At 38.7% G+C, this 12,705-nt stretch overlaps 1 protein-coding gene across 4 annotated transcripts in view; it reads left to right on the top strand.

The window, feature by feature from the left end:
• Positions 1–10,275, top strand: part of ttc8 (tetratricopeptide repeat domain 8) — a 37,261-nt gene extending 26,986 nt beyond the window's left edge. For all 4 annotated transcript variants that reach the window (XM_041215078.1, XM_041215076.1, XM_041215077.1 and 1 more), the window contains 8 exons: positions 2,507–2,592; positions 2,864–2,951; positions 3,768–3,878; positions 3,990–4,129; positions 4,446–4,620; positions 7,075–7,197; positions 7,299–7,382; positions 8,571–10,275. In XM_041215078.1, coding sequence (XP_041071012.1) covers positions 2,507–2,592; positions 2,864–2,951; positions 3,768–3,878; positions 3,990–4,129; positions 4,446–4,620; positions 7,075–7,197; positions 7,299–7,382; positions 8,571–8,687 — 924 coding nt within the window. In that variant the 3' untranslated portion in view covers positions 8,688–10,275. The remainder of the gene's footprint in view (positions 1–2,506; positions 2,593–2,863; positions 2,952–3,767; positions 3,879–3,989; positions 4,130–4,445; positions 4,621–7,074; positions 7,198–7,298; positions 7,383–8,570) is intronic.
• Positions 10,276–12,705: the final 2,430 nt, after the last annotated feature.

A 12,705-nucleotide genomic window follows, 5' to 3' on the forward strand; every position in this document is an offset into this window, starting at 1 on the left:
TGGAAACTCCTCCATTTAGTCTGACGAATCTTGTAATCGTCTTACTCCTTACACTTCTGTATTCATTGGATTACAAGTCTATTGAATGTATGGAACCTGCTCTCAATGTAATCTTTTTAGCCCCAGTATCAATGTAATCTTATTAGCCCCAGTATTATTCTGGTGAACCTGTGCTGCACCCTCTCCAAGGCCAATATATCCTTCCTGAGTTGCAGTTCCCAGAGTTGAATGCTGTACCCCAAATGTGGTGAAACCAGAGCTCTGTTCAGCTGTAAAATAACTTGCATCCCTTTGCATTCCAGCCCTCTTGAGACAAAGGCTAATATTCCATTAGTCTTATAAATTATTTTTTGTACCTCTCCACTAGCTTTTAGTGATTTCTGTATTTTGAATCCTAAATCTGCTCATGCTTAGTTCCTAGCTCTTGCCATATATAAAACACACTGATCTATCTTGGGCACAAAGCGGATGACTTCACACCATCTGTCACAGTTTTTCCACCACTTAATCTATTAATGTTCTTTTGCAACTTTCTGCTCCCATCTACAACTAGTCATGTTTGAAATAAATTATACATTTCAAGCCAAATTATATTGTCTTGTGATATCACTAGGGTGAAAGATTATTTTACTTTGCTTAGGATTGCCCTAATGGTCTAAAATGTTACATAATTGTATATGTTTAACGAAACTACTCTTACACTTTAGCTCCTTCTGCATAGATTGCATAGGTACATCGGAACATTCAGCTCCTCGAGCTTGTTCTGGTTTTCAGTTAGGTTATAGCTGATGTACACCTTAACTCCAGTTATTTATCTTTTGTTCCATGTCCCTTGTTACCCCTTCCCATCAAAAATCCATTGACCCCTTTTTTTGAAAATTTCAATTGATCCAGCATCAACAGCCATTTGGGGAGGGAGTTCCAGATTTCCACTACACATTGCATGAAAAAAATTGCTTTCCAATTTAATTTCTAAATGGCTTATCTCTGATTTTGAGATCATGCCCTCTTGTCCTGAATTTGCCCACCCAAGAGAAATAGCTCCTTTGTATTCAATCTCTTTATCATTTTAAATGCTTCGATTCGATTATCCCTCAACATTCAAAACTTAACCCGTTCTCATAATATAACTCTTTAAGTTCAGGTAGCTTTCTGGTAAATCTGCAGTGCCAAGTCCAATACATCCTCCTCAAAGTTCAATGCCTAAAAGTAGACACAGTATCCTTGTTAGGATCTGACCTAGGCTCTATACAACTGAAGCATTACAGTTTCACTTTTGATAAAAAGTCAAAACTCCATTAGCTTTTTGGATTACATTTTAGATCTCTGCACTATACATAGACACCTAAATCCCTTTACTCTTCCACAGCTCCTAGTTTCTCACAGAAGATATCCTGATTTTTCTTTCTTTGGATCCAAAGTCGATGACCTCGCACTTCCCTGTGTGGAACTATGTCTGCCATGGTTTTACTGACTAACATAGTCTGTCTATGTCATTTTGTACATTCCTACTCCATCTACACAATTTAATGTGCCTCCTAACTTACTGTCAATGCAAATTTGCATTATGTAAAGCAAACAATTTATTTTTGTTCCTTGTGGATACAATCACTGTCAATTGTATGCAGCTTCTTATTGAAGATCAATATATATTATCATCATGAACAGAAATTACCACTCTTCAGTCTAATGCAGTTCCTGCACTTAAATCAAGACTGTATACTCCATAAACAGTTTTTAATCATTCCATGTCTCACAGCAACCAACACTGAGCCATTATAATTATTAATTTTTTGCTAGCTGCGATTTATGAACAGTTGAAAAAGTCAGTTGGCCCTTTTCAAATGCCATGCACAATTATTGGTTTTATCACTTGAGAATATTATTAATTTTCCATCCTCCATACAAGACGCTTGCGTTTCACAGAAAGAGGATAGATTCCTTCAGGTAACATAGGTAAAATCTCCCAACAGATTCTACAAAGTACTCAAAAATATTTCTCTTTTGATCACACCTATCAGTATCACTTATAGTATTTTCATATTCTATGTTTTGAGTATTTTTTTGGTAAATAGGATATTCACTCTTTAAAGATCTTACATCCACACTTATAATGGAAACTGTCTATGTAAACTTTTCATATTGTAATTACACCTTCCCACCATCGGTAATGCTGCAACATTTTCTATTTATAATGGAAAAGTTGACCAGAAGTGTGCACAGAAGAAAGATTTTAACATAAACAACTCAATAATATCAAATCAAACATTAGATTAAAAAAATGATAAAATGTATGCCTTTAAAATGAGAACTATGACTTCTTGGTGCACTGTTTCAGTTACCCCTGCCCCTTAAACCTGTTTCAATTGAAGATTGCACTGAGTTATAATTCACTGTGCACAGCACTATGAGGAATCAATCGATGTTTACTTACTTTTAAAAAATATTTTACAATGATTAGCTCAGTAAAGCTTTACAGTAAGAATTGGATTTTTTTTTCTAACAGGCTTTAGATTTGGCAGCCCTAGCTACTGAGCATTCCCAGTTTAAAGATTGGTGGTGGAAGGTACAAATTGGAAAATGTTACTACAGGTAAATGGACTTAGATTTACATTTATGTTTAATTAGAGAAGACTAATATGTTGTATGTGATTGTTGTGTTCACTGTTTTGTGTATTAATTATGTAATGGGGGAATCATTGATCCATAGCTGCAGTGCATCCATTAGTTACATGAAAATTTCTACAAAACATTGTCATTTTGAATACAGGAAAATATAATACAAAGCATGACAAATGAATGGATACTTTCAAAGCTTTCTACAGTTTTTAAACTATATTGTCTGATTCTCTGTCCCTAAAAGATTGGGTTTGTATCGTGAAGCAGAGAAGCAGTTTAAATCTGCATTCAAACAACAAGAAATGGTTGATACAGTTCTTTACCTGGCAAAGGTAAGCAGCTGTATGATATTTAGAGCACTTCTCCGTATCAGGGCCCAATTTTGCTGTAACAGGGCATCTAACATTGCTGTTGGTTAGCTTTGCTGCTTCACCCTTCAGTTTGAAAAAAAATTCCCATAAATTTGCTGAAAGTGTGAACTAGTGAGGGAAACAAGACGTCTCAGAGCTGAGTGAACAGGGTAACCAATGGGGAGTCTGTCTCCTTAACCAGCAAGATTTAACGATTGGGAAATAAACAGGAAGGAATGAGAAGGAGGATGAAGTAAAGGAAGTGAATTTAAAGTAAAATCAGGTACAGAAAGGGAAATAAAGGGGGGAAAATTCAAAACCTTGAAGGATTTAGACTCCATTCTTGCATTAGTTAATTTTCAGTGCCAGATCGGCAGACATTAATGCTTACACTTCGTTAAAGGGTAGTTACATTACTAATTACTAGCTCTAAATATCTGCTGAGAGTTTAGTTTGTATCTATGGTGCAAATACAGCAGCTTCATGACGTTCAATGATTGTTGATGCTGAGACAGACATTGAAATGCCATTTTGAAAAGCTAACAATGGAATGATGCAACTTGGACAGTGACCTTTAAATATTCGCCTTGAACTATATATTTGTCCCTTGCCTGAAGATTTTTTTAACCATTTACAAATAAATAACCACAAGTGCTATTTGTATCACTAATAACAGCATTCTAGCCCCATATGTTATTAAAAGTAGTTATCAGATCAATTCTGAAAAGATTAATGAATAAAGGAAGTTGCATTCAAATTCTTGTATCTGCTTAAATAGTTCTTGATTCATTCAAACAGGTCTATATTCGTTTAGACCAGCCATTGACAGCATTAAGCCTTTTCAAGCAAGGACTGGATCGTTTCCCAGGGGAAGTTACGCTGCTTACAGGAATAGCTCGTATACATGATGTACGTGCTGCACATCACTTGTCTATCCTGTGTTAAGAATTTAGAAAATCTTTCCAAAACATACTGCATTGATACTTTATAATAAATTGATGTTTTTCTTGAATTCAACAGGAAATGAACAACATTGTATCAGCCACTGAATATTACAAGGATGTTTTAAAACAAGATAATACTAATGTAGAAGCCATTGCCTGCATAGGGAGTAATCATTTTTATTCGGACCAGCCAGAGATTGCACTACGATTCTATAGGTGAGACCAGACGATGTATTAATATATAAATTAGCTACAGATTGTGACCCCCAAACAACTTTAATAAAACAACTAGAGTTAGGATGGGGAAATTAATTAGGTTTCCAATGATGTTTGCCTTTGTGATTCTTGCTTAGTGCAAACTGGGTTACTGGGTGAAGATGATTTTGGATTCAGGCTTAGTTTTGCTGGCCTGAATGATCCACTATGAGTATCAATATCTAAAACATTGGGCTTGTTGCAATTTTTATTTGGCATGGAGAGAGTTCAAAGATATTTTTAAAAATTATATTAAGAACAATTTTCTTCTCTTCAGACGACTTCTCCAAATGGGTGTTTATAACTGTCAGCTCTTCAACAACCTAGGGCTCTGCTGCTTTTATGCACAACAGTATGACATGACTCTGAGTTCATTTCAAAGAGCACTCTCACTGGCTGTGAATGATGAGGAAGTGGCTGATGTATGGTACAATCTTGGCCATGTAGCAGTGGTATGTAGTGACTTCATTACAGAAATTATTGTCATTTCTTCCTTTGCAATCATATAGAATATACAGTACAGAAACTGGCCACTCCACCTAGCCAGTCCGTGTTGGTGTTTATTCTCCACTTGAGCCAAGCTGGTGAATAAATAGTTGTAAGGTATTATGGTTCCAAAAAATGAGATCAATGGAAGTAGTAAATTAATATTAATTGATAAATATGATGGTGATATAGTTACCATACTTAATTTTTTAAAATTGTTAATTTGACAAATAAATAGTAAGTCTGTTCTTTTCCAAATTAACAATCCTTTTCTGTTTCTATCCTAGACAAATCATATTCAGATGACTGCTCGTTAATGTATTTACAGCAGAACTTAAATATTGTTACTGAAAATAGTTACTGAAAGTGTAACATACACATGTCCTTGAAGATTTTCTGAATCATTTTGCATCATAACTTTAGAAAAAATACATTGAATGCATGCTGCTGAAATGCACTTATGATAATTTTGACCTGCAGTTCAATTAATTTTGTCAAATATATTAAGTCAGTTATCAATTTCCATAATATATTATAGTAATTATTATATCCATGATTTTAAATCTGAGTCAGCATTGGTTGGGGAAGGTGACCTGGGGAAAGAAAACTGCTGTTCCTTGACCTTGCTGGCATCAGGCCTGAATGATTTTAACCCCTGGGCATCATTTCAATACAATTTATTAAAGTAACTGCCTTCCTGATTGCTTCAGGAAAAGGACAGTGAGCCCACTCTTGTGGTGAAACTTCTAGCAGGCTGCCCATGGCTTATTTAAAACAACAATGCACCTCTTAAAGTGAGGTTACATTCCTGTTTTTCACATGTTATACTGTTGCTAGGTGGGGTGTCTCTGAAATGAGTTGCACAGCTGACCTCAGACTGTCAGATGCCTCCCTGGAGAAATTGGTGGAAGAGGTCTGGGCAAGGAGAGATTGTTTCTTAACATCCGCAGGAACATCACCAGACCCACTACAGCAGGCCTGGACAGAGGTGGCTGAGAGGGTCAGGCCCATCAACATAATCCTTAGGATGTAGATTCAGTGAGGAAGAGGTTCAACAACCTCTCAAGAACAGCAAATGAGTAAACCTCATCTGTCCACCTCTCCTCCTAACACTGCCAACCATTTCTCTGCTCCATTATAGTCTTCAGCATACAGTCACAAGGGCATTGTACAACACCTCTCTTTCTCTTCCTTTGTATTCTTCACAACAGACACTAACATCATTTTCTTCTCGTGTAGCAGCACTTTTGCAACCAGCAACTCCTTCCAGGATTCTTTCCTCACTTAATAGTCCACAAACTTGCACTCAGCAGATGCACAAGTTACACACATCTCCACTCACCTTTTCAACAACCATGCACTAATTGTCACCCCTTTTTTTTTAGGACAAAATAGTACAACCTCATACAGAGGATCAACATGTGGGAAGCAGCACTGTATCTTTCCAACAAATGGAGCATAAAGTTCTGAAGAATAATAGCCCAAGCAAAATCATTAGCGTCAGGGAAGGCACAACTTACCTGAACAGGGAACCTGCATATTACTTGAAACACTCGGCTGAATTATTTGAGGCCCCGGAATTAGCAACTGCCATACCCGCACCCCCCACCTCATCCCCTCTGCCAGCCTCCGGCTGAAAATTCAGGGGGAACCCACCAAGGGAACACTGACTACCCGTGGCCATTTAATGACCAGTTGGCTGTTACTAGATTAGAAGTGAGATTTCGGCCTCTCGGACAGGAAGTCCCTTCTTTGAGAGCTGCCAGGCCATTAGAGGCCGGCAACTCGCCAGAACTTCGGGACAGAGGCATGCAATATTGGATTGAGATTTAGATCAGTTTTTTGAGATTTCACCAGGTGCCAAGCTGACCTGTGATGTTGACGTCACTGCCAATGCCAACATTTATTGCTCTTGAGAAGGTGGTGGTGAGCTGTCTTCTTGAATACAACTGAGTGGCTTGCCAGTTCAGAGGGCTGTTTTGAGTCAACCACATTGTTTTGAATCTGGAGTCTCATATAGGCCAGACCAGTTAAAGATGGCAGATTTCTTTCCCTAAAAGGACATCAATGAACAAGTTGGGTTTTTACAACAATCAAGTAGTTTCATGACCATCATTACTGATGCTAGATTTTATTCCGGATTTATTTAATTTACCGCATTAAAGTATTAGAAAGTAGCAGAGCAAAAGACCATTTGCCTTCCAGGTCCATTGCAGTTTTTACACTGCACACAATAATGAGTTCCTACACATTTTTTTTAAAACATGGTTTGAATTATTTAAAGTGAATTGCAATTCCAAGTTGGTTTATGACATGAGATAAATAAGGTATGCATTTTTAATCATTTGTTTTCTTGTGGATGATATAGAGCCTCGCTTTGTGTGTTATTTGTAACTGGACATCATATTGCATGTTTTTAGGGAATAGGAGATATGAATTTGGCCTACCAGTGCTTTAAACTGGCACTAGCCAACAACAATGATCATGCAGAAGCTTATAACAATTTAGCTGTCCTGGAGATGCGCAAAGGTCACCATGAACAGGTGAGCTGCCAGAGTTATCATATCATGTACGTAGGAAAAAATAATTTAGAAATAAACCATTACTTCATTCCATGTATCTAAATTTTTATTGATGGTTTCAGGCCCGAGGATTTCTGCAGACAGCCGCAGCACTGGCCCCTCATATGTATGAACCACATTATAACTTTGCTGCACTTTCAGATAAGGTAATCAATATTTAGAAAAAAATACTTGACCTAGAGATTTAATTGCCAATTTTACAATATTTTGTTCCCAGCTGAGAGTCTTGGTATTAGGAGTGCTCATTTCGACCAGGGCATTGTAGGGGCACTGCAGTTGGCCACAACACCCCTAAATTAGGGAGGAATCAAATTGGCAAGAGATCCACCTCCTTCTTAGCAGGTGCATGTGTGTAGCCATTAGATGAGGTTTGGCTTAGGTTCAGCCATGGTGCCAATTCATGTTTATGTAATGCTGTGACACTTGCTGTCAAGACACTTTTTGGGCAAGTAACCAGCAGGCTCTCATAACCATATCTAAGCATGAGAAAACACTTTAGGAGAGAAGAACATTGGAAGAAAAATAAACTTGTAGTCTCTACAAAGATGGTCAATAGACTTTTTTAGGCTTTCTCATGTTCTTTTATTCTAAACCATATAGTAACAACTGGATTGTAAATTGTTTTGTTTTTAATTTTATTGTTAGTCTTTTGTTCTTATTTCACACACTTATATCCTTTTGGTCCAATATTATTAGTAATACATTGTGAAAATTCTTGCTTTCATGGAATTAATACGTATCTTTAAAAATTATAGGTAATTCTGCTTTTTGAAGAGTTGCCAATTTAGAGAAATACTCATGCAGAATCTGACCTGCATACTTAAAGATCTCTCTCTGTTTTTGTGGGCCTCCTGCTCAAAAGAGCCAGTTAATATGTGGGCCTGTGAGTAAGGCAGCCAGACTGATGAAGATAAGTATTACCCATAATTTTTACTCCCCTTCCCCACCCCATGGTTTGGTTTGGGGAAAGGGTTCAAATTAGAGCCTATGAACATATTGTCAAACAATGGAAAATAAACCCTATGGTCCAAGTGCCAGAAACCAGATGAAAACACTCAACAATCTCAGGTCAGAATCACTCAAATCTGAGGTGTTCAGCACAGTAGTCACCTAATCTGCAATTTGCTTGTGCCAACAGAGGGGACTGTATGACATACACTCAAAACTGGTTACTTGATGATAATCTAAAAATGCAGAGTTAACCCTTGAGAAACACTTTATTTAGGAAATAAAATAAAATTAGGATACTTGCTGGTGCCCACTTTGCACATTTGCAATGTGTGGTACCTTGATGGATGATCTACATTACACCTACATCTGTTTGTCTCTTCCAGGTTGGAGACCTTCAGAGCAGTTATATAGCTGCACAGAAATCAGCAGCTGCATTTCCAGAACATGTTGACACTCAGCAATTAATCAAGCAACTGCAACAACACTTTGCCATGCTTTAACTGTACCGTGACATAATGATCTTGGGATGGTGTATTCTTTGTTGTTAAAGGAGAGAGATTACATAATGTAAATATTGTGTGTTGTGACAGTACAATTGTTAATTTAGTGATTTAATTTTTCTACCTCAGATATTCTGAGACAAGGCTGAACTTTCACTTTGGAGGCAGGAAACAGGTGCCTGGACTGTTTACATGTCCCAAACCCATCCCAAGGGGGAAACGACTGCTCTGGGATTTTGACTGGGCACTCCTTTAACTGTCATGGAAACAGGATTCCCTTTCCAAATAAGAATTGTGGGCAGGCTTTCAAAGTTGGAGAGCCAATCAGAAGCCTTCCAGCTTGAGAGCAGCAGAAGGTAATTGAGAGGGTGGTTCAACACAAAAGCATCCTCCATCAATTTAAACAAAAATCAAATAAAAAACAGAGAAGGCAGCCAGGCCAACAGTGTGGTGGCGTGGCTAAATCACTCTACATTGGTGGCCTTTGGCTGCACCTGCACCCAGGCCAGCAGGGAAGGCCTGTAGGCTTGCCTGGACTGCTGTTAAACTGGCCAGCTGCTGAGTACCCACCCCCAGGAAATTAAACTGCCCCTGTTACATGGGGAAACTGGAGACTATCTGGAAAATCCCAGGCCCCAAACCCACCTCCCCTAAAGTACCAGCACTGGGAACGGAGTCAAGAAACCAGCTTTTGGGCGGTGCCAGAATTTTCAGGCTCCAGCCATCTCTGCTTCTGACCTTAGTGGGGCTTGAAAATTCAATCCCCAGTGTCCCCATCAGTGTTCTCCATAGGAAAACTCTGAGGCTAGATTAATGGAGCTGCTCAAGCTATCCTGAGTTCACTCAATGTGCATGTGAATTGATGCCAGATCGCTGACATGGAATTGTTTGGCACTGGCATCTGTGATTTTGATGGGTTGTACTGTGCAATAAATTTCAAAAGTCTGATCCTGTTTTACAGATTCTACCTGTATCAGGGACAGAGTAGTAAGCTTCTTAATACATCTGGCATAACCTGCTGACAGGATGGTAGTCAGGCCAGTTGGTTGAGGGTGATCTGAAAGTAGATTATAAAATTAAAAGTGGATTTTAAAATTAAAAGTATTATGTATACCCAAGAACTCATGAAACAACAATGATAAATAACAATGTTTATAGCTAGACACAATGTTATAACGTTCCTTTTAAAGGAAGCAACTATTTTGTTAATTTTTGTACATTCAAATTCCATTTCCCATCCAGAAAGTAAAAATGTACTATTTTTGTGATGCTATTTAAACTTATTTTGTAAAGGAAGTTGTACAGTACCCAGCAAATTAAAAACAGTAAATAGGATTTGGCTTGTAACAACTGTTTTTACCCTGTCACAGGCAATATTAAGAAATGTGTTTACTGCAGATGGCTGTCGCTGCATTGTTTTCTTTTACATAAAAAATAATTTATAAAGCTCCTTTCATGTCCCCAGAACTACCCGAAGTGCTTCACAGGCAGTGGATTACTCTTGAAGTGTAATTATTTTTGTTATGTAGGATACAGCAGACAATTTATATGTAACCACATCTGAAAAACAATAAATGAGGTAAATGACTAGCTCATCTGTTTAGTGTTCATTGAGGGAAAAATGTTGGCAGGGATACTATATCTATGTTGCTAATTTTTTTTTCACCAAGTATTACATTTTGTGTCTGTTACATTGCATAATGCACATAAATCTGAAGCAGATTGTTAACTGCCTTGCCACATTTCAGTGCTCTTCCTATTTGGATTTTGACTACCGATTTAAGAAACATATTGTGTTCTGCATCCAGGTCATTTATCTAAGAAACAACAGAGGTCCAAACATTGATCCCTGTGGTACCGCATTCAATATCTCATCCGTGTATAACACCACACTTATGAGTGTGAGCTGTGACTCAATTGGTAGCACCCTTACCTCTGAGTCACAAGGTTCCAGGTTCATGTCCCACTCCATGGCTTGAGCAGAAAAATCAAGGCTGACACTACAATGTAGTACTGAGAGAGTGCTGCACTGTTGAGGGTGTTGCTTTTTTTGGATGAGATGTTAAACCGAGATCCCATCTGCCTGCTCAGGTAAATGTAAGAGATCCCATGGCATTCTTTTGAAGTAGAGAAGGGGAATTATCCCTGGTGTCCTGGCCAATATTTATTCCTCAACATCACAAAAAAAGATTATCCGGTCATGATCACTTTGCTGTTTGTAGGGGTTTGCTGTGTACAAATTGCTGTCATGTTTCCTGTGTTGCAACAGTGTCTTCACTTCAAAAGTACTTCATTGCAAGTGAAGGGCTTTGAATCATCCATTGGTTGTGAAAGGCACTATATAAATGCAGGACTTCTTCAATAGTACAGAAAGCGAGCTTGCATTTGTATAGCCTCTTTTGTGTCCTCTAGATGTCCCAAATTGCATCACAGCAATGAAGTATATTTGAACTGTACTCATTGTTATAAGTAAACATGTCAGTTAATTTGTGTAAAGCAAGATCCCACAAATGGTATGTGACAAATTGGCAGATAATCTCTTTGTGATGTTGGTTGAGGGATAAATGTTTGCTGGAGTACTGGGAGAAATTCCTTGCTCATCTTTAAATATTGCCACGCTTTTTTTCTTTATTCACCGGAGAAGGCAGATGATGTCTCAGTTTAACATCACACCTGAAAGGCGGCACCTCTGACAGTGCAGCACTCTCCGTCCTTGTGCCAACCTAGAACATGTGATCAAGTCTCTGAAGTGGGGCTTGAGAATGGAGTGAGATGTGACCACTGAGCCGTGGCTGGCACTTAGTTCTCTTTGCTTCTTACCTTATGTGCAGACCCTAAACCAGTCCTGTATTCACAGGTTTTATCCGCACACAACCTTGTAAAGGCTTTCTGAATGCCCAAATGAACAATATCACCATTTATCTCCTAATAATAGATCTTTCTCTACGTTTCTGTGGAATCCACAATGTCCAGGCTGTTAAGGAGGAAAAAAAGGGCTGAGACCTTCTTTCAATTGTAGCACTTTTTATTCTGTATGAAATCAACTGCTTGATGCTCTGAGGTAATGTGCATCTTTTTTATATTTATGGATGAACAAAACTATACTGAGGAAAATGGATGTCTTAAGCCTGGATATTGTCCGGATCTTGCTGCATTTGGATTTTGCTTCAGTATCTGAGGAGTTGAAAATGGTGCTGAACATTGTGCAATCATCAGCGAACATCCCCATTTCTGATCTTATCATGGAAGGAAGGTCATTGATGAAGCAGCTGAAGATGGTTGGGCCTAAGGAACTCCTGCAGTGATGTCCTGGAGCTGAGATGACTGACCTCCAACAATCACAACCACCTTCCTTTGTGCTGGTATGACTCCAACCTGGGGAGAGTTTTCCCTCTGATTCTCATTGACTCCAGTTTTGCTAGGGCTCCTTGATGCCACACTTGGTCAAATACAGCCTTGGTGTCAAGGGCAGTCACTCTCACCTCACCTCGGGATTTCAGCTCTTTTATCCATGTTTGAACCAAGACTGTAATGAGGTCAGGAACTGAGTGATTCTGGTAGAACCCAAACTGGGTGCCAGTGAGCAGGTAATTGCTAAAAAAGTGCCGTCTTATAGCACTGTTGATGACCCCTTCAATTACTTTACTGCTGATCGAGAGTAGACTGATGGGGCAGTAATTGGCCAGGTTGGATTTGTCCTGCTTTTTGTGTACAGGACATACCTGGGCAATTTTCCACATAGCATCCACGGTAGATGCCAGTGTTGTAGCTGTACTGGAACAGTTTGGCTAGGGGCACGGCAAGTTCTGGAGCACAAGTCTGCAATACTAATGCCAGAATATTGTCTGGGCCCACAGACTTTGCAGTATACAGTGGCTTCAGCCATTTCTTGATACCAGGTGAACTGAAGCAAATTGGCTGAAGACTGACATCTGTGATGCTGGGGATCTCTGGAAGATGCCGAGATGGATCATCCACTCAGCATTTCTGGCTGAAGATTGTTATGAATGCTTCAGCC

This window comes from Carcharodon carcharias, chromosome 20 (genome assembly GCF_017639515.1).
Source record: "Carcharodon carcharias isolate sCarCar2 chromosome 20, sCarCar2.pri, whole genome shotgun sequence".
NCBI lineage: Eukaryota > Metazoa > Chordata > Chondrichthyes > Lamniformes > Lamnidae > Carcharodon > Carcharodon carcharias.